The sequence below is a fragment of the Aquarana catesbeiana genome, linkage group LG03 (genome assembly GCF_042186555.1).
Source record: "Aquarana catesbeiana isolate 2022-GZ linkage group LG03, ASM4218655v1, whole genome shotgun sequence".
NCBI classification, from domain to species: Eukaryota; Metazoa; Chordata; class Amphibia; order Anura; family Ranidae; genus Aquarana; species Aquarana catesbeiana.
The window spans coordinates 362121336-362144493 of record NC_133326.1 but is presented as its reverse complement, the minus strand read 5'-3'; the positions used below and the strand labels follow the sequence as shown (position 1 = coordinate 362144493).

At 44.2% G+C, this 23158-nt stretch overlaps 1 protein-coding gene across 1 annotated transcript in view; it reads right to left on the bottom strand.

Moving 5' to 3' along the window:
- Nucleotides 1-22673, bottom strand: part of DPYSL3 (dihydropyrimidinase like 3) — a 264655-nt gene extending 241982 nt beyond the window's left edge. The window contains exon 1 of the mRNA XM_073620613.1: nt 22219-22673. Within this exon, the coding sequence (XP_073476714.1) occupies nt 22219-22662 (444 nt within the window). The 5' untranslated portion in view covers nt 22663-22673. The remainder of the gene's footprint in view (nt 1-22218) is intronic.
- Nucleotides 22674-23158: the final 485 nt, after the last annotated feature.

Sequence of the window (23158 nt, the reverse complement as noted above, 5' to 3'; positions counted from 1 at the left end):
AATTTCTATAAATCACTCATTGGCAGTGGGCATCTGGGAGCTGCACAATGCACAATCTGTTCAGCAGTGAAAGCAAGTGTCTTATTTACAACTGTATATTAAACACTATCATGGGTTTAATTGAATCATGTATGATAAGAAACGAAGGATAAAAAGATGCACAATCCCTGCAGGTCATGAGAAGTTTGCCGCTCCATTGTCACGCATTTTCTGTTAGCAAAAGCTCATGCTTCAGATTAACTGCTCCTCGATGTGCTGAGAATAGAAACCATTTAGGGCTGTTCTCAACTGGCCAGTGACCGGACATTTATTTTCCACTCTTTTCCACCCCAAAGGGACTCTCTCCTGGCCGACACTGTGAAATAATCAATGGATATGCAAATGAACATTTACATTTCTGTAAAAACCTATTTGCACATGAATAGAGTGATCTGGTGCACAATTCCCTAGCCATTTATTCCTATCTGTCCTGGTGACTTGATGGAATCCAGTTATAGAAGTCAGTTATACTTTTACCACACGAAAGAACTAAAAGTTCCTGTAGCCCAGTGAACCCGTGTTCAAATACCCAATCATGTGTAGGGGAATTTAAATATATATGCACATGATTGAACAATAAGTGTGAAAACAGCTCCAGGAGGTAAGTTAAGGTCCAACCCCATCATGTTCCCACACCACCTGCCACCAATAAACTGTTTTTTTTTTTAAAGCTCCTAACACAAAGAAAAATCTGCTTTCGCATACATTAATCCCCCATGGTGTCTCTTTAGGTAGTGGTGACTGGTGATGGACAGTTCCTCTCTCTGCTCTCTGCTGCTCAGATGACTGGTCTCTTGTAGATACTTCCAGGAAGAGACATTGGCACTGCAGAATAGACCCGCCTATGCTACAGAAGACCTGGGACCTGAGGTGTCCTATGACTATATTTTTAGATACGTATTTGAGGATTTGGGGTAGTTTTGTAATAAAACTATAGATTAGGTACAGGGGTGACATTTTTTTTCTCTCCCAAATACATCTGCATTCACAAATTCAGCACAACACATTTTATTATTGCTCCACAAAATAAAAAGGAGAAATTGTGTTCAGTAAGTGAACATTCATAGCTGCATTTACAGTAACCTGATCGCTCTCCTTGGGACTACAAGCTCCATAATTTGCAGTGCCATTGGGTATGGGCAGCCCTTGCAAGCCACTTCCAATCATTTGCAAAAGACACATTTATTGATTTCGGGCTGCCTGTGCCTGCCGGCGCAAGTGGTGTAGTTACATCAGCCTGTAGTTCTCTAACAGGGTCCCTTAACAAAAGGGTGGCCATAGGACCCTGCAAGCCAAGGAGTCAAGTGAGAGAGAAGAAAAAAGGAGGCCTTCTTCGGACCACCCCTGGTCAGTTTAGGCAGCGTGACACACATGGTCTTTGTATATAACCTACTATCCGGAATTACTACCTTTTTACAACAATACCGCCTGCACGAGCACAGGAGAATATCTTTTCTGTTCATACCTAAGCCAAGGAGTCACCCTTACAACAGAAATTAGGCATTTTTCTCTCCAGGTCGACTGCTGTTCATTCATACAGAATAGATTGAATCAAGAAAATGCTGCATTATGGCAGCCAGATGGTACTGATGATTATACAAAATAAGCATTTATTTCCTATGATCAACAGCTCCATCTATTGGCCACAATGTGGTATTTCCCTTATGCGCTCTATTCTGTATGAATGAAAAACATGCAATCAGGAGGGAGAAAAGCCTAATAACAAACAAATTTGCCCCCAAATTCACACAGAACATGCAGTTTTACAGGAGGCATAGCTCTGCCATTTTTTATACAGTGCCTTGAAAAAGTATTCCCACATTTTCCACATTTTGTCATGTTACAACCAAAAAGGTAAATGTATTTTATTGGGATTTTATGTGATAGACCAACACAAAGTGGCACATTATTGTGAAGTGTAAGGAAAATGATAAATAGTTTTAAACATTTTTTTACAAATAAATACCTTATTTATTAGCGTATAACACGCGCCCAGAGTTTAGGAGGGTATTTTAAGGAAATAAACTTTTTAAGGAAAAAAACTTACATTTAAATGCCCATCAATGCAGCCTTATCAGTGTCCATCTGCAGCCTTGTCAGTGTCCATCTGCATGCTTGTCCAGTGTCATTTGCAGCCTTGTCAGTGTCATTTGCAGCCTTGTCAGTGTCATTTGCAGCCTTATCAGTGTCCACATACAGCCTTGTCAGTGACATTTGCAGCCTTATCAGTGTCCACATGCAGCCTTGTCAGTGTCATTTGCAGCCTTATCAGTGTCCACATGCAGCCTTGTCAGTGTCATTTGCAGCCTTATCAGTGTCCACATGCAGCCTTGTCAGTGACATTTGCAGCCTTATCAGTGTCCACATGCAGCCTTGTCAGTGTCATTTGCAGCCTTATCAGTGTCCACATGCAGCCTTGTCAGTGACATTTGCAGCCTTATCAGTGTCCACCTGCAGCCTTGTCAGTGTCATTTGCAGCCTTATCAGTGTCCACATGCAGCCTTGTCAGTGACATTTGCAGCCTTATCAGTGTCCACATGCAGCCTTGTCAGTGTCATTTGCAGCCTTATCAGTGTCCACATGCAGCCTTGTCAGTGACATTTGCAGCCTTATCAGTGTCCACATGCAGCCTTGTCAGTGACATTTGCAGCCTTATCAGTGTCCACATGCAGCCTTGTCAGTGACATTTGCAGCCTTTTGAGTGTCCACCTGCAGCCTTGCAGCCTTGTCAGTGTTCATCTGCAGCCTTGTCAGTGACATTTGCAGCCTTGCCCAGGCTGCAGTTAAACTACAGTGACTTGTCAGTGTCACTGCAGTTTGAAAATGGTGCCGCCGGTGCCGAGATACACAGAGCCCGCCCAGAATGGGCGTGACTGTGAGCGGAGCCAAGCGCCGCCCATATACATAGATAGCCGTGTGTACTCGGCTAGGTTCGACTAGCTCCGCTCACAGTCACGCCCAGTCCCTGTGTTATGTCAATCATTGGGCGGGACTGGGCGGGACCGTGAGCAGAGCTAGCCGAACCTAGCCGAGTACACTCGGCTATCTATGTATATCGGCAGCTGGCTCGCTAAGCTCACAAACAGTGGGGGGGGGGGGGGGTCGGCGTATAATACGCACCCACGATTTCCCCCTGATTTTAACGGGAAAAAAGTGCGTGTTATACTCCGATAAATACGGTATCTGAAAAGTGTGGTGTGCATTTGTATTCAGCCCCCTTTACTCTAATACCCCTAACTAAAATCTAGTGGAACCAATTGCCTTCAGAAGTTACCTAATTAGTAAGGAGCGTTCACCTGTGTGTAATTTAATCTCAGTATAAATACAGCTATTCTGTGAAGCCCTCTGAGGTTTGTTAGAGAACCTTAGTGAACAAACAGCATCATGAAGGCCCAGGAACATACCAGACCGGTCAGGGATAAAGTTGTGGATAAGTTTAAAGCAGGATAGGTTATAAAAAAATATCTCAAGCTTTGAACATCTCACGGAGCACTGTTCAATCCATTATCCGAACATAGAAAGAGTATGGCACACCTGCAAACCTACCTAGACATGGCCGTCCACCGAAACTGACAGGCCGGGCAAGGAGGGCATTAATTAGAGAAGTAGCCAAAAGGCTCATGGTAACTCTGGAGAAGTTGCAGAGATCAACAGCTCAGGTGGGAGAATCTGTCCACAGGACAACTATTAGTCATGCATTCCACAAATCTGGACTTTATGGAAGAGTGTCAAGAAGAAAGCCATTGTTGAAAGAAAGCCATTGTTGAAAGAAAGCCATAAGAAATCTCGTTTGCAGTTTGGGAGAAGCCATGTGGGGGACACAGCAAACATTTGGAAGAAAGTGCTCTGGTCAGATGAGACCAAAGTTGAACTTTTTTGGCCTAAAAGCAAAATGCTATGTGTGGCAGAAAACTAACACTGCACTTCACCCTGAACACACCATCCACACCGTGAAACATGGTGCTGGCAGCATTATGTTGTAGGAATGCCTTTCTTCAGCAGGGACAGGGAAGCTGGTGAGATTTAATGGGAAGATGGATGGAGTCAATTACAGGGCAATCTTGAAAGAAAACCTCATCAGAGTCTGGAAAAGACTTGAGACTGAGGTTCGGCTTCCAACGGGACAACAACCCTAAACATCCAGCCAGAGCTACAATGGGATGATTTAGATCAAAGCATATTCATGTGTTCGAATGGCCTAGTCAAAGTCCAGACCTAAATCCAATTGAGAATCTGTGGTAAGACTTGCTGTTCACAGACGCTCTCAATCCAATCTGACAGAGCTTCAGCTATTTTGCAAAGAAGAATGGGCAAAAATGTCACTTTCTAGATGTGCAAAGCTGGTAGAAACATACCCAAAAAGACTTGCAGCTGTAATTGCAGTAAAAGGTGGTTCTACAAAGTATCGACTCAAATTGTGAGCATGCAGGAAAGGGGGCACTGCCTCAGGTGAACTGAGAAAGAACTGTCACCTTGTCAACTGTCAGCGTCTTTGGCATAGCTAGCAGCTGTCTGATTACATTTATTATTTTATAAAACCAGTAGTGTTAAAAAAAAAGTAGTTGTGGTTTTAACCAATCATTTTTTGCTTACATACTTTAGGCTAACTGCTATCCCTATTTCTCATCTTATAATGTTGGGAGGAATGCTTTGGCTACACCTTATTGGTAAGATTACTTGTATAATTTAAATGAAGGCAGGACATTTTAAAATAAAAGTGTTATATTTTTTTCAAAAACATAAATTCAAAATGCAAAAAAAGGGAAGAAAGAAAAAATGATAGATAAAAAAAATGTGTATGTGTTGGGGGGGTGACTAGGCAGACTTTTGAGGTAGCCAAGAATTACAAATTTGTTATATAAAAATTTTTATTGTTTTTATTAAAACACCATTTTAAAATCAAAGTCCTATATACATGCATTTTTTTTATATAGATTTTTTTTTACAATAAACCATTATATTTTACTTTGACACATATGCCTTTCGATGCACCGAACAACAGGATCTTAATTCCTCTACACGTTTCTTGAAAATATTACGCTTCCTCAGAAGGATAGGAGGAGGCTAACTTTGAATAAAATACAAATATAATTACAAAACTTATCATGTTTTTATATCTATGGCTGAATTCACAATACATTCTCCTTCGTATTTATATTATTTATATTACATACTGGGTGGCTGTGAGTTCTGAGTGATTTGGTATGATTTTGGAAACATGTACAGCACCATGTTTGGTTTATAGGTTTAGATACCCTTTAATATTCTGCTACTTTAGTAAATCACCACCATATTTAAGCATTGTAGATGCAGATACTAGAATCCGATTGAATTACATCATAGATAATGTTTTAAATGAAAAACATATGAGAAAGAGGTTGTAAGCAGAGCTGGCGAACTATTTTATATATATATATATATATATATATATATATATATATATATATATATATATATATATATATACTCTGAGCAAAATTATAAATGCAACACTTTTGTGTTTGCCCCTATTTATCATGAGCTGAACTCAAAGATCTACGACTTTCTCTATGTATACAAAAGGCCTATTTCTCTCAAATATTCACAGATCTGTCTAAATCTGCGTTAGTGAGCACTTCTCCTTTGCCGAGATAATCCATCCACCTCACAGGTGTGGCATATCAAGATGCTGATTAGACATCATGATTATTGCAGAGGTGTGCCTTAGGCTGGCCACAATAAAAGGCCACTCTAAAATGTGCAGTTTTATCACACAGCACAATGCCACAGATGTCGCAAATTTTGAGGGAGCGTGCAATTGGCATACTGACTGCAGCAATGTCCACCAGAGCTGTTGCCCTTGAATTGAATGCTCATTTCTCTACCACAAGCCGTCTCCAAAGGAGTTTCAGAGAATTTGGCAGTACATCTAACTGGCCTCACAACCACAGACCATGTGTAACCACACCAGCCCAGTACCTCCACACCCAGCATCTTCACCCCCAAGATCGTCTGAGACCAGCCACCCGGACAGCTGCTGCAACAATTGGTTTGCATAACCAAAGAATTTCTGCACAAACTATCAAGCCGCGTACACACGAGCGGACTTTTCGACAATTCGACCGTCAGTGGGCTTCATCGGACCTGCAGCGGACTTTTTCGGTCGAAAATCTAACGGACTTTAGATTTGGAACATGCTTCAAATCTTTCTAACGGACTCAAGTCCGGTTGAAAAATCTGCTCGTCTGTATGCTAGTCCGACGGACAAAAACCGACGTTAGGGCAGCTATTGGCTACTGGCTATCAATTTCCTTATTTTAGTCCGGTCGTACGTCATCACGTACGAATCCGTCGGACTTTGGTGTGATCATGTGTAGGCAAGTTCGGTCGTTAGAAAGTCCGTCGAAGCCTTTGTTGTCAAAAAGTCCAACCGTGTGTACACGGCATCAGAAACTGTCTCAGGGAAGCTCATCTGCATGCTCGTCGTCCTAATTGGGGTCTCGACCTGACCGTAGTTCGTCGTCGTAACCGACTTGAGTGGGCAAATGCTCACATTCGATGATGTCTGGCACTTTGGAGAGGTGTTCTCTCACGGTTTTCACTGTACAGGGTAGATGGCAGACAGCGTGTATGGCGTTGTGTGGGTGAGTGGTATGCTGATGTCAACGTTGTGGAACAAGTGACCCATGGTGGCAGTGGGGTTATGGTATGGGCAGGCGTATGCTATGGACAACGAACACAGGTGCATTTTATTGATGGCATTTTGAATGCACAGAGATAACTTGACGAGATCCTGAGGCCCATTGTTGTGCCAATCATTCACGACCATCACCTCATGTTGCAGCATGATAACGCAGGGCCCTATGTTCCAAGGATCTGTACACAATTCTTGGAAGCTGAAAACATCCCAGTTCTTGCATGGCCAGCATACTCACCGGACATGTCACCCATTGAGCATGTTTGGGATGCTCTGGATCGGTGTATACGACAGCATGTTCCAGTTCATGCCAATATCCAGCAACTTCGCACAGCCATTGAAGAAGAATGGACCAACATTCCACAGGCCACAATCAACAATCTGATCAACTCTATGTGAAGGAGATGTGCTGCACTGAGTGAGGCAAATGGTGGTCACACCAGACACTGACTGGTTTTCAGACCCCCCCACCCCCCGACCCCCCAATACAGTAAAACTGCACATTTTAGAGTGGCCTTTTATTGTGACCAGCCTAAGGCACACCTGTGCAATAACCATGCTGTCTAATCAGCATCTTGATATGCCACACCTGTGAGGTGGATGGATTATCTCGGCAAAGGAGAAGTGCTCACTAACACAGATTTAGACAGATTTGTGAACAATATTTGAGAGAAATAGGCCTTTTGTGTACATAGAAAAAGTGTTGCTTTTATAATTTTTCTCAGTGTATTTATACTTCTCCTGTGCATTGCTTCTTTTTTCAAAATATGGCAGAGTGGCCCGACGGAAGCCTCTCCTCAGTGCAAGACACATGAAGGTCCGCATGGAGTTTGCTAAAAAACACCTGAAGGACTCCAAGATGGTGAGAAGAATTCTTGTTGGGCAGTGTATTAGTGCTCGAACGAACACACTTAGACCGAATTTTAATGGTTCAAAGAATGTCAGGCAAAATGGTCGGCCCTCGCACATGCTCACTTCATCAAATCTGGCCCTCTTTGAAAAAAGTTTGGACACCCCTGATCTACAGTGAGTACAAGCACTACACTGACACCAGAACACCTAGTTAGGCACATTTAATCCCTTGACCCCCCCCCCACCCGCCAGTTAACTCTTTCACTCCTTGTCACAGCGTCACTAGGTACAGTGTACAGGTTTTTTTACTGATCGCTGTATTGGTGTCACTGGTGACGCTAGATAGCATTAGCAGCAGTCCCAGATAGGGTCAGGGTACCCGCCATATATTCCCTAATAAAGTTTTAACCCCCTGGTCACCCCGTACACTACCCTGTCACAGTGTAATTTGTACAGTGTACAGATCTTTTTTATGATCACTGTATTAGTGTCACAGGTGACGCCAGATAGTGTTAGCATCAATCTCAGACAGCGCCAGCTTGCCCATCACATTTTCACTAATAAATTGTTTCCCTTTAATTGCCAGTAACACTAACACACACACATTCTAAACACCTCCATTACTAGTATAGTCTGAACAGATCAATATCTTTGAGCAGATCAGAACTATACTAGCGTCTCCAATAATATACTGTTTCCAAAAATGCAGCGTTAGCAGGATCAGCCCTGACACCTGCCAGCACCTGTGTTTAGCTCCCCCCAACAAGTGCAGTGTCAGTAGATCACTGTCACTTCCGATACACAGCACATAAAACCGCAGCATTAGCAGAGTCAGGCCTGATCCCTGCTAGAGCCAGCAGTTAAATTTCTTTGTAACAGTTCAAATTTATTGGCTAAAATGTCAAACGAAAGGTACACTAGTGAAGACGCTTACAGGATATGCTTCGGTATATATATTTTTTTCACTTTTCTTGGCAGTGATTTCTTTGTCCACATCGATCAATGTATGCCCATCATTAGAAATGAGTGGATGCAGAGCCGTATATTCTAATGGTGGGCATACCACACACTTTTTCTGGCAGAGATTTCTTCATCCACATCGATCACTGTGAATGGAGGAATCTGTTATGCCGCATACACACGAGCGGACTTTCCAGCATACTTGGTCCTGCGGACCAGAGTCCGCCGCACAATCCGATCGTGTGTAGGCTCCCGCTGACTTTTTTTTCCCAAGCATGTTTCAAATCTTTCCGTCATAAGTCCGCCGGACTCAGTTCCTGACAGAAAGCCCGGTCGTCTGTATGCAGGTCCGATGGACCAGATACGACGCAAGGGCAGGGTACTGCATCTCGCGCTCGCTGCAATAGGAAAAACAAATTTTCCTATTGCAGCGAGCACAGGGCATACCAGGCCCTTAGGTCTGGCATGGATTTTAACGGGAACCCCCTACACCCAAAAAACGGCGTGGGGTCCCCCCTAAGATCCATACCAGACCCCGATCCGAGCATGCAGCCCGGCCAGTCAGGAAAGGGGGTGGGGACGAGCGAGCGCCCCCTCCCTCCTGAACCGTACCAGGCCACATGCCCTCAACATGGGGGGGGTGCTTTGGGGGAGGGGGCGCCCTGCGGGGCCCCCCCACCACAAAGCACCCTGGCCGTTGGTTGTCGGGGTCTGCGGGCGGGGGGCTTATCGGAATCCGGGAGCCCCCAATAATAAGAGGGCCCCCAGATCCCGGCCCCCCACCCTATGTGAATGAGTAAGGGGTACATGGTACCCCTACCCATTTACCAAGGGAAAAAGTGTCAATAATAAAACACACTACACAGGTTTTTGAAGTAATTTATTAGACAGCTCCGGGGGGTCTTCTTCCGGCTTCGGGGGTCCCTCCGGTTCATCTTCACCCGGCGTCCGGTTGGTTCTTCTCCGCTCTCTCTGGCCTCTTCTCCCGGTGTTCCAGTTCTTCTGCCGACTCCTCCGCTATCTTCATGCCACTCTTTTGCCAGCGGAGGCCCGGACTTCTGGCCTCTGGCTTCTGGGCTTCTGGGCTTTTGGCTTCTTCTCTTCTTCCCATGTTGACACGACAGTCTCTCTGGTTGTAATGCTCTCTGAGAGCTCCGATGTGACTTATATAGGTCGAGACCCCGCCCCCTTATGCCATCACAGTCCCTGGGCATGCTGGGACTGTGACGGCATAAGGGGGCGTGGTCACTTGCAGTGCAAAGTGGATTTTCCTTTAAAATCCATGCCAGACCTAAGGGCCTGGTATGCCTCGCGACGGGGTTCGCAAGGTTTCAATCTCGCCGGTAAAAGCGTCGAGATTCACTTCCTTTTCTAGTCCCGTCTTACCCGAGTCACGTTCAAAATGAACGGACTTGTCCGTGTGTGGGCAAGTCCATTCATTCTGAAAGTCCGCCGTAACTCCGGCGAAAGTCCGTCGGAAAAAAGGGCAGACCTAGCCTGCCGGAAAGTCCAGTCGTGTGTAGGCAAGTCCGTCCGTTCAGAAGGTCCGGCGGTAGTCCGCTGGAAAGTCCGGCGGGAAGAACGTCGGACCAAGTCTGCCGGAAAGTCTGCTCATGTGTACGCGGCATTAGGTTCTCTTTTTTCGGCTAACCCACAGGCTGCATGAAAAAAAAGAACATTACAATATATGCCCAACAAAGACCAGCAACGTAATGGTATGTCGCAGGACTTTGAGTGGTTATACCGGGATGATGTGTGGCATAGGCCTCTAATGTTGGGCATAAAATGCCAGGACAGTTCAAACACCCCTCAAATGACCCCTTTTTGGAAAGTAGACACCCTAAGCTTTTTGCTGAGAGGCATGTTGAGTCCATGGAATATTTTATGTTTTGCCACAAGTGTCTGGAAAATGACAAAAAAAATGTTTTCACTTAAATAATATATTGCACACACTGTCCATGGGTATATCTGGAATTACAACCCAAAATACATTCTGCTGCTTCTCCTGAGTATGGGGATACCACATGTAAGAGACTTTTTGGCAGTCTAGCCGCATACAGGACCCCGAAAACCAATCATCGTCTTCAAGCTTTCTAAGGGCATAAAATTGTGATTTCACTTCCTCACTACCTATTACAGTTTTGGAGGCCCTGAAATGTCAAGATAACACAAAACGCCCCACAAATGACCCCATTTTGGAAAGTAGACACCCCATGCTATTTGCTGAGAAGCATGCAGAGTCCATGGAATATTTAATGTTTTGCCACAAGTTTCTGGAAAATAACAAATTTTTTTTTTTTCTTTTACACAAAGTTGTCACTTAAATTATATATTGTTCAAATATGCCATGGGTTTATATGAAATTACACCCCAAAATACATTCTGCTGATTTTCCTGAGTACGGGGATACCACATTTGTGAGACCTTTTGGCAGTCTAGCCGTGTACAGGACCCCAGAAAACCAACAACCAGCTATACACTGGCTATTAAGGACGCCGGCAGGCCGCTGGCTAATGCCCCGTACACACGGTTGGATTTTCCGATGGAAAATGTCCGATCGGAGCGTGTTGTCGGAAATTCCGACCATGTGTGGGCTCCATCGGACATTTTCCATGGGATTTTCCGACACACAAAGTTGGAGAGCAGGAGATAAAATTTTCCGACAACAAAATCCGTTGTCGGAAATTCCGATCGTGTGTACACAAATCCGACGGACAAAGTGCCACGCATGCTCAGAATAAATAAAGAGATGAAAGCTATTGGCCACTGCCCCGTTTATAGTCCCGACGTACGTGTTTTACGTCACCGCGTTTAGAACGATCGGATTTTCCGACAACTTTGTGTGACCGTGTGTATGCAAGACAAGTTTGAGCCAAGATCCGTCGGAAAAAATCCTAGGATTTTGTTGTCGGAATGTCCAAACAAAGTCCGACCGTGTGAACGGGGCATAAGAAGAAAAAAATGCTGGAAACTGGTGCTAAGCAGCGGTTAACAGCGTTTAGGAGAGTTCACCTTTTTTTTCTGCTGGAAAAACTCTCCAAAAAACTCTACAAAACTTTTTTGTTTCAACTCCTAGACGCTGAAGTTCAAAAAACGCTAATAGCCTAAAGTAGTGTGCATGGACACATAGGATAACACTATTTAGCTTCTAGGAGCAGGAAAAAATGCTAATGACAACTAGAAGCTTAAAAAAACGCTACTGTGCATAGAGCCTTAACCTTTTTAGCGGTAATCCCGAGTGTGGCTCGGGTGAATTTTCCATACCAAGAGCGGTAACCCCGAGCCACACTCGGGGCTGCATCGCAATATCCAGGGAAAGTTACTTACCTTGTCCCCAGGATCCTGCAATGTCTCCCCACTGTGTGTGGCGGCTGCGTCTCCTACCTGATGCTCTGTATGCCGAGCTCCTTTCCCTGCGAGGGGAGCGACACACGGGGACGGAGCCCGGGGGGAAATTCAAAAAGTGCAAAACACATACAGAACACTGTAATCTTACAGATTACATTACTGTATCAAATAACAATGAAAGTAACAACAGCAACAATTCTGCAACTGAGCACATTTCAGTGTTTTTGAGCTGATTACATTATTGAATACATTTTGTTATTATTATATTATTATTTTTGATAATTATTTATAGCTATTTATTATATTATAATTTATGATTTTGTGTTTCAAACTTTATCATACCCAGGATGTCTAATAGACTCTTGTTTGGACAGATTTAAGTGAGTTATTCCTAAGAATTACAGGCCTGTAATATAAAATGCCAAATTATAATGCAAAACAATGTACTGCTTTCAGCATCAAAAATAATCATACCGCCAGGGAGGTTAAGGTAGATTTTTGATAAACGGGGAAGTTTTCATGTAAAATATTAGTAGCTCTTACATAAACATACATAGCGGCACTTTTGGAGTATCCTGGAGTCCAGCTTTAAGCGGCAATAGTAAATTAAAAGCGTTTTGTTTGTTTTATATATTAAAATCATTAAAGTTAAATCTTTAAAAACATTTACCTGTCCACAAGGGACATGCTTTTATAGCTGTCTATTATTTCTTTTATGATTTTTAATTTTGTGGTCAATTCCTACATTTCCCTGAACATAAAGGAGCTTAAAGGAACAGAAAAAAAATGCTTGCTGGAATCACCCTATCCTGATAAGTAGCACTGTGCACGGCTGGCACTTACCTGTTTATGTACAGTATATGTTGCGTCAGTTAAAGCTAATCACACAACAAAACATGGCACTTCTGGTAGACTTAATACAATGGATTTAAAAACACTCCTAATAAGGAAGGATTTGACACAAGTCTCAAATCCCCCTACTACTGGCCCAATGCCACTATGTATCCTCATCACAAAGCACTCATTAAGTTTTATTCTAGTTTGTATACAGTACATTGCACATGTAACACAAGTGCAGAATAGGTTGGTATTACTTTGTTGGAAAACGTACTATGTTAGAATCCAGACAAGCAGGTAAAGATATCCTGCTTGCTACATTTTTGGTGCATGTTTGGTGCGGTAATAAAAACACACCAAAAATGCACCTCCCCATTGAAATCAATGGAAACTGCATTAAAAACGTGGCAAAAATGCATCAAAAGCGTACCTGCGGTTGCGTTTTTGAGTCATATGTTTTTTTTCCACAGCTGCAAAATGCACCAGAAACACGGCAAAAACGCATATGCGTTTTCACCACGCTATTGAAGGGAGCAGTATGAAAGTAGCCTAATGCCGTGTACACACGGGCAGACTTTTTGACCGGACTGGTCCAACGGCCTTTCCGACGGACTTCCAACGGACTTTCGAACGAACGGACTTGCCTACACACGATCAGCCAAAGTCCGATGGATTTGTACGTGATGACGTAAGACTAAAATAAGGAAGTTGATAGCCAGTAGCTGCCCTAGCATACAGACGAGCGGATTTTTCGACCAGACTCGAGTCCGTTGGAAAGATTTAAAACATGTTTCATTTCTAGGTCCGTCGGACTTTTGGGGAAAAAAAGTCCGCTGGAGCCCACACATGATCGAATTGTCGCAGGACCAAGTCTGCTGGAAAGTCAGCTCGTGTGTACGCGGCATTAGTCCAGGCAGGGAGCTGCATGCTGTATACCAGTGATCATCAACCCTGTCCTCAGGGCCCACTAACAGGCCAGGTTTGCAAGATAACTGAAATACATCACAGGTGATATCATTTGCTGCTCAGTGATTGCAGTATTCTAGTCTGTATCTCCCCAAGGTAATACATAAAACCTGGCCTGTTAGTGGGCCCTGAGGACAGGGTTGATGACCACTGCTGTATACAATCCGAAAAATATACTAGATCAGTGTTTCTCAACTCCAGTCCTCAAGGCGCCCCAACAGGTCATGTTTTCAGGATTTCCCTCAGATGAACAGCTGTGGTAACTACTAAGGCAGTGAAACTGATCAAATCACCTGTGCAAAATAATGGGAGGCCTGAAAACATGACCTGTTGGGGCGCCTTAAGGACTGGAGTTGAGAAACACTGTACTAGATTGCATCAACTGGTCTGGTGGGTCCCAGCCACCACCTTACATACAACCCAATAAGAACAGGAAGCGAGATGCAAATAGTAGAGTGCAGGAGTTTCTTTTTACTCACAAAATAGCAACAGTGAGATTGATGGATTCACGTATCCCAACCTTTTCAAATTCAACTTGAGGAGGGTCAGGGACACCTGAAACTGTCATCCTCAATGTTTGTAATTATCCTGTCATGTAAGGAAATCTTGTGAAGAGAAATAAACTTGCTACTATTTGCATCTCGCTCCTGGTCCTTATTCGGATTGGATTGTGTATATTCTATATACACTAATCAGTCATAACTTTATGACCACTCACCTAATATTGAGTAGGTCCCACTTTTTCTGCAAAAACAGCCTTGACCCCTTGAAGAATGAACACTACTAGACCTCTGAAGGTTTGCTGTGGTATCTGGAAACAAGCTGTCAGTAGCAGATCGTTTAAGACCCCTTTTACACTGAGGCAGTTTTCAGGCGTTTTAGCAGTAAAAATAGTGCCTGTAAACTGCCTCCAATGCCTCCCCAGTGTGAAAGCCCAAGTGCTTTCACACTGGGGGCACTGGGGTGGTGCGCTTGTGGGACGGGAAAAAAAGTCCTGCAAGCAGCATCTTTGGGGGCGGTGTAGGAGCGGTGCAACATGGGCAGTTTTAACCCTTTCTTTGGCCGCTAGTGGGGGCTTAAAGTACCCTGCTAACGGGCGAAAAGCACTGCTAAAATTACGGTAAAGCGCCGCTAAGACGAGCAGTGATTCACCGCTGCCGCGGCTGCAGTGTGAAAGCAGTCCTGTAAATTTTAAGGTGGGGGCCTCCATGGATTAGACTTGTTTTTCCACAACACCCCACAGATGCCTAATTGGATTGCAGTTGGAGAATTTGGAAGCCAAGTCAACACTTCAAACTTGTTGCTGTGTTCCTCAAACCATTCTTGAACAATTTTTTACAGTGTGACAGGGCGTATTATCCTACAGGCCTTTGCCATCAGGGAATACTGTTTCCATGAAGGGGTGTAGCTGGTCAGCAACAACGTTTAGGTATGTTTTAGGACTGTGCTGCAGTCAGATGTCAGTTTTCGGTCTGAGCAGCCCTACCATACCTTTGGTCGGAGCCACTGAACTGACTATATAAGCTATTATGTTCTGACTCCAGTCAGCGCTCTCAGCCATTGGCTGAAAGTGCTGATCAGGAGCTGGTCGGCTGACCTTCTTCAGTCATAAGCCTTCGACATAAGCCGGCCGAATGGCTGGCTTCTTTTGAACCGGCTGTTGTACACCTGGGTTAGTCGAATGTCAGACATTTTCTATTGAACCAGCCGATGCCGGCTAACATTCTGCCCATGTGTACTAGGCTTTAGACATATTACACATTTAATTTGAATATGACTTGTCTCCCAAGATTTTCTAAGCCCCTTCCTGGATAGTGAGGAAGGGGTGCTTAGAAAATCTGCTCTACATTATTGTACACATTATTTGATTTTCTCCAAACGACGCTAATCTGAATGCATTTAGAAATGCTCTGTAAAACATATATAAACACTGGTTTAACAGTGCCAGTGTGAATGAGGCCTAACTGTCATTTTGCAGGACTTAGAAAGTAAAGCAAAGAATCAAATTGGTTATTATGGCCAATAGATAGCTCTTAGCATAGTTGCCAACAGTCCCGACTTTCCCGGGACAATTCCGATTTTGGGACCCTCATCCCGATCAGAGGCTGTCCCGAATTGGGATTTTCCCAGGGAAATCGGGAGTGTTTGCATTTTACCGTTTTTGAACAAGCATGCTTCAGGAAAATGGCGGCCGGTCCCGCCGCCGCAGCTACAACGCTCCCCCTTGTGTTCAGTAGAAAGGGGAAGGGGGCTTGATCCATGCAGCCAATGAATCGGCTTCTCCTCTCGCACGGATCGGCCCCTCCCTTCTCCACTGAACACACAGCGCTGTAATGGACATGTGCTGGGGCCTGGAGGGCGGTAATGGCCATGTGCTGGGGCCTGGGGGGCGGTAATGGACATGTGCTGGGGACTGGGGGGCGGTAATGGACTTGTGCTGGGGCCTGGGGGCAGTAATGGACATGTGCTGGGGCCTGGGGGGCGGTAATGGATATGTGCTGGGGCCTGGGGGGCATTATAGGAGGGGGGGTCTGCACTGAGGGGGGTCTGCTGAGGGCGTCTGCACTGATGGAGGGGGGTCTGCATTGATGGAGGGGGGTCTGCACTGAGGGCGTCTGCACTGATGGAGGGAGGTCTGCATTGATGGAGGGGGGTCTGCATTGATGGAGGGGGTCTGTACTGATGGAGGGGGGTCTGTACTGATGGAGGGGGGTCTGCACTGATGGAGGGGGATCTGCATTGATGGAGGGGGGTCTGCACTGAGGCGGTCTGCATTGATGGAGGGCGGTCTGCATTGATGGAGGGGGTCTGCACTGATGGAGGGGGGTCTGCATTGATGGAGGGGGGTCTGCACTGAGGGCATCTGCACTGATGGAGGGGGGGTCTGCATTGATGGAGGGGGGTCTGCACTGAGGGCATCTGCACTGATGGAGGGGGGTCTGCATTGATGGAGGGGGGTCTGCACTGAGGGCATCTGCACTGATGGAGGGGGGTCTGCATTGATGGAGGGAGGTCTGCATTGATGGAGGGGGGGTCTGCACTGAGGGCTTCTGCACTGATGGAGGGGGGTCTGCATTGATGGAGGGGGGTCTGCATTGATGGAGGGGGTCTGTACTGATGGAGGGGGGTCTGTACTGATGGAGGGGGGTCTGCACTGATGGAGGGGGATCTGCATTGAAGGAGGGGGGTCTGCACTGAGGGGGTCTGCATTGATGGAGGGGGGTCTGCATTGATGGAGTCTGACACGCTCAGGGATCCCACTGATTCAGCATTATGGTGAGTTGAATGATTTAATTTTATATTACAATGTAATAATAGAAATAATGCACTTCAATCATCCTGACACCATAACAATCATGGTTTCGGGATGATTGAAGTGCTAACACCAGGTGTTTGGAGTATCTTTATCTGCTGATTGTTAAACTTTCTAGAATACAGATATTTCTATTGTTGTGTAGGATCTGGGGCTGCTGTCCCTTCATTCCTCTCTCCCCCTTTCCCTCTCCATCCCTCATTCATCTCAGACTCCAACCACACCCTTTTGAGCCACGCCCATTTAAGCCACACCCACTATTTCACGTAAACCACGCCAATTTTTAGCGCGCCGCAGTTTTTTTTTTTTTTGCTAAGTCACACCTACAAACGCATGCCCTGCCCTCTAAATATTCTACAGCTCCGCCTACAGCCAAAAAAGTGTGCCACATATTTTTTTTGCAATGTTGGCAACTATATCTTAGTTAAAAAGCCAACAAACGTTTGTTTCCACAGACAGGCTTTAGAAGACATTGTAGGCCAAAAACAGGGCCTTTTCTCCCAGCATGCATCCACAAACAAATCCACACATGTAAATAGCCATACCTGTGGATTATTTATTGCTGAAATGTTAGACTTAACAGCCCTAAAAATCTGAAAACTGAATATGTCAGTCAGTACATATGATAAATAAGAAATGTCTGGAGATTGTCTTTGTGATTTTGCATGAGAGAGACTGCTCTGGTATATGTCACAAAGATCAGTAGCTTTCCGGAGTGGCTGCATCCTGCTATTTTAGAGCTTTTACTAGCGTCCAAGAACCTGTTACACCAACCTGACAGAGATGTTGTATATCTCAATTCTGGATTAAAGTAGAACTAAAGGCAAAACTTATTTTTTAATTTAGGGGAGAGTAAGAGAGGATTATAACTACTGTCAGATTTTTTTTGCCGTCTGTGGGGAGATTTCCCTTCACTTCCTGTCCCATAGCCATGACAGGAAGTTGGAGAAAAACCCTTTAAAGTAAGGAGTTTTTATTGATGTCTGTGCATGCCCCTGATTCATCCTCTCTAACTGTATTATTGTATAATTATTTTTTTTGTATAATTGTATAATTATTTATTTCAGGTAATATTTATCAGGATCATGTCACTGTTCTGCCGTTAATTGTGAAGACATTCTGGTAATAATAGGCTTTATACATGCTTGTTCAGGCCCTTGTGAAATGATGTACAGTACAGTCTACTATACTGTCTTGTCTAATGAATGAATGGAGTGGACGATGGAGAGAATCCATCCTAATAACAGCCACAACTTTTCCTGCAGCCAATATTGCCTTTTCACCAAAGTACTGTACAATGAAAGAAACCAATAGAAACTTTGTATCGTGTTCATTTTAACTGGGTATATTTTATACAGTATCTTCTTTGTTTGAGTGACCGTCGGAAATTCAAAAACTATTGTTACTGGGTTTCTGCTCACATCTGTGTAATTAATAGGACCAGAGGAAATCTATTTATCTATGTATCTATCTATCTATGTATCTATGTATCTATCTATCTATCTATCTATCTATCTATCTATCTATCTATCTATCTATCTATCTATCTATCTATCTATCTATCTATGTATCTACGTATATCTATCTATCTATCTATGTATCTACGTATAGCTATCTATCTATCTATGTATCTACGTATAGCTATCTATCTATGTATCTACATATATAGCTATTTATCTATCTATCTATCTATCTATCTATCTATCTATCTATCTATCTATCTATCTATCTATCTATGTATCTACGTCTATCTATCTATCTATCTATCTATCTATCTATCTATCTATCTATCTATCTATCTATCTATCTATCTATCTATCTATGTATCTACGTATATCTATCTATCTATCTATCTATCTATCTATCTATCTATCTATCTATCTATCTATCTATCTATGTATCTACGTATATCTATCTATCTATCTATCTATCTATCTATCTATCTATCTATCTATCTATCTATCTATCTATCTATCTATTTATTTATCTATCTATCGTTCGCCAGACTAATTTTTTTTTCCGATTTTCGTACAGTGTGTACGGGCCTTTAAAGGACATTGCAATGGGATAGATTTTTTTTTTTTTTTTTTTTTTTAGTACAAGTGATTTGTAAGCGTCTTCTGCCAAAAGAATAAATCTCATCCCCAATGTCCTAGAAATTATTTTTTTGAGGGGTATTGTGACAGTGATGAATGTGCATTTTCATTATTAAACGCAAACTCAAACATTTATTATACTGCAGCTTACCAATTCTTAGAGGTGATGGCTGTATACGTTTTCTTTTTTCTTTTCTTTTTTTATTTGGTGATCCAGCCAGTAAGTGTGTTGTTTTTCAACAGAACATGCTGTTCTGCAGATGTAGCAGTAAGCCCCAGTTCACACTGCTGAGACTTCTCTTGCGACGTGAGAGTTCAAAGTCGCATTAGTCGCTCCCACTTAACGCCAATAGAACCCTTCTAACAGGTGCGACTCACGTTGCTCCAACTTAGAAAAAGGTTCCTGCACTACTTTGGTGAGACTTCAACACGACTTGCATTGAACTCCTGTTAAAGAAATCTTAAGCAAGCTGCGATAAGGTTGCGCAGGGATGTCGGATTTAAAGTCGTGAGACTTTGAAGCCGCAGCAGTGTGAACAAGGGCTTACAGGGATGAGACAAACCATTTACCAATGACAGGGGTGCTTACACTATTCAGTTTTATTTATTTATGTAAAAAACATGTATCTCAAAAGAAACAAAACCGTTTGCTTATAAAGCGTAAGCTGGAGTGTGGCTTCAATTTGTTAGTGTATCTAAATCTGTCAGTCCATCTAACAGTCGCAAAACAAAACCCCTTGTTTTAACGTGAACTGTTGGACAGGGTAATTTGGTTTGTTGAAGGCTGGCTGGCAGGTGAGCTGGGAATTTTTAACATGTACTTCCATGTCACCCTTCCGCGTACTCCTTGCTGCATAGGCCACTTACAGATTGGGATGGTTGTCATTTGTTTTTTTCCATCTAACAGTCCCCTCCCCTCAGACTGCTGCTGTCCCACCCCTGTGCTCCTTCATCCAGAGTGGTGTCTCTCTAATACAGGAGGTATGTTACTGGCCCAGGTCACCAGGTAAAAACAGAGGGGGAAAAAAGCCTAAGAAAAAAAAACGAAGGCAGCCGTCATGTCTAATGATTGTTAAGCTGACATATATTACATTTTTTTATTTTGGCTTTAATGCCACTTTAAGATGTCAACAATGGTTTCGTGGTCAGGATAGTGCAACTCCTGTGTACATATCAATATTATTATTATTATACAGGATTTATATAGCACCAACAGTTTGCACAGCGCTTTACAATATAAAAGGAGAGAGCACAATAAGACAATAAAATACAAGTGGGTTAAGAGGGCCCTGGTCATAAGGGCTTACAATCTAATAGGGTGGACATATGCAGGAGTTCCATTATTAGTGCCTGTCCATCTCCCAAAGAAAGAAGACACTGGATGCGGATGAAGCTGCAGAGAAGATGATAGCAGTGGCAATAGGGTGTGCAGAGCTGTCAGCACTGGCATTAGGTAGGGTTGCACCAATACTATTATTTTATTGGAGAGTACAAGTACTCGCCAATCCCGATTACCATTACCTTTGCGGTATGATTTAAGCCTATGCATATTGCAAAGAATCCTATGTGATTTGAACTGGAATGTGGTGCGATTCCTGTCCAAATTGCATTTGGTTTCCCTCACTGCTCCTGTGTGAATCCAGGCTGAGGTCACTATGACAAGCCTGGGTTCACACAGGAGCGTTGTGGGAAACCGCATGTGATTCGGACAGGAATCGCACCACATTCCTGTTCAAATCGCATGCAATTCTTTGCAATACGATTTGAACCCATTCATTTGGTATGGGCTCAAATTGCACCGCAAAGGTATCAGTTTTAGGTATAGGAGCATTTGTACCCTGCAAATGCTTAGTATTGGCACCAATATCAATGAAAGCCTAGCAGAAGGCATACCTACAAAGTTCATCCAGCAGTGATCATGGCAAGTAATTGCTAGGTCCTCAGACAGTCACAAAAAGCTGCAGCTGTCAGCAACCTGTCATTATAGTGAACGGGACTGGTGGCTAATCCTAGTCGCTCACAGACACAGTACAAATCCAAAGATTCCTGCCAGTGCAATTCCCACCAGCCTAAATCACTGGTTTGAATGTAGCCTAAAAGGTAAGTGGCTGTGCTGCTGCAGAGTAGAGTGTGTGCTCTTCTCCCTACGAGTGTCAGGACAGCTCTGACAATAACTGAAGTGAGCTCCATCCACACAGCCTGGAGTGGGAGGAATCCTGGGTGATATCAGGGAACTTTCCAGCTTCCACACACAATAACTCCAACAAGGTACAAGTGTCCCAGGACTTCCTACATGTGAGCCCTCACCATCCATCCATCCATCCATCCATCCATCCATCCAATGTCACTAACAAGTGTCCCAGGACTTCCTACATCTGAGCCCTCACCATCCATCCATCCATCCATCCATCCAATGTCACTAACAAGTGTCCCAGGACTTCCTACATCTGAGCCCTCACCATCCATCCATCCATCCAATGTCATTAACAAGTGTCCCAGGACTTCCTACATCTGAGCCCTCACCATCCATCCATCCATCCATCCATCCAATGTCACTAACAAGTGTCCCAGGACTTCCTACATCTGAGCCCTCACATCCATCCATCCATCCAATGTCACTAACAAGTGTCCCAGGACTTCCTACATCTGAGCCCTCACATCCATCCATCCATCCATCCATCCAATGTCACTAACAAGTGTCCCAGGACTTCCTACATCTGAGCCCTCACATCCATCCATCCATCCATCCATCCAATGTCACTAACAAGTGTCCCAGGACTTCCTACATCTGAGCCCTCACATCCATCCATCCAATGTCACTAATAAGTGTCCCAGGACTTCCTACATCCGAGGCCTCACCATCCATCCATCCATCCATCCATCCATCCAATGTCACTAATAAGTGTCCCAGGACTTCCTACATCCGAGGCCTCACCATCCATCCATCCATCCATCCATCCATTCATCCAATGTCACTAACAAGTGTCTCAGGACTTCCTACATCTGAGCCCTCACATCCATCCATCCATCCATCCATCCAATGTCACTAACAAGTGTCTCAGGAATTCCTACATCCAAGCCCTTACATCCATCCACCATGATCCTATCTATGGGAGATCAGAGAGACTTACCTTCTGATCAGTCAGGTTCTGAAGGATCTCCTTCCCAGAAGAAGTCTTGATCTCCACTCCTTGGTTGTCCCCCTCTTTGTTGCTCTGATCACACTTCTTCTCCTCCTGGTTGCTTGTCCCTGGACGCCCAGCATTGCTCTTTCTGCCTCCTCTCTGTCCCACACTCAGAGAGTCAAAATCTAGAGTCTTACTTTCATATGCCCCCTCCACATTGCAGAACATCCCTCCATACTTCACCCGGGCCACTTGGTCTGCGGTGCCCGGGCGCGCTAAGTACACCGGTAGGTCGTCTTCCTTTTCCCATCCCCTGTTCCCTGATGCCATGGCTGAGACACAGAGCCGAGCTGGAGCCGAGCACAGTCCGGAGAACAGGCAGTACACGGGAGGAGCGCACAGGCGGCCAGCGGCCACTGGTGGCAGCAGAGAGCTCCCTGCAAACTTCATGACACGAACACATCAGATCCTCTGTATTGTACATCATTAGACCATCAGTGTGATCTGATCACTCATCTGGAGGACTCATTAGACCATCAGTATGATCTGATCACTCATCTAGACTTCTAGAGGACTCCTCTGTATTGTACATCATTAGACCATCAGTATGATCTGACCACTCATCTAGAAGAGGACTCCTCTGTATTGCACATCATTATACCATCAGTGTGATCTGATCATTCATCTGGAGGACTCCTCTGTATTGTACATCATTAGACCATCAGTATGATCTGATCACTCATCTGGAGGACTCATTAGACCATCAGTGTGATCTGATCATTCATCTAGATTTCTAGAGGACTCCTCTGTATTGTACATCATTAGACCATCAGTGTGATCTGATCATTCATCTAGAGGACTCCTCTGTATTGTACATCATTAGACCACCAGTGTGATCTGATCACTCATCTAGAGGACTCCTCTGTATTGTACATCATTAGACCAC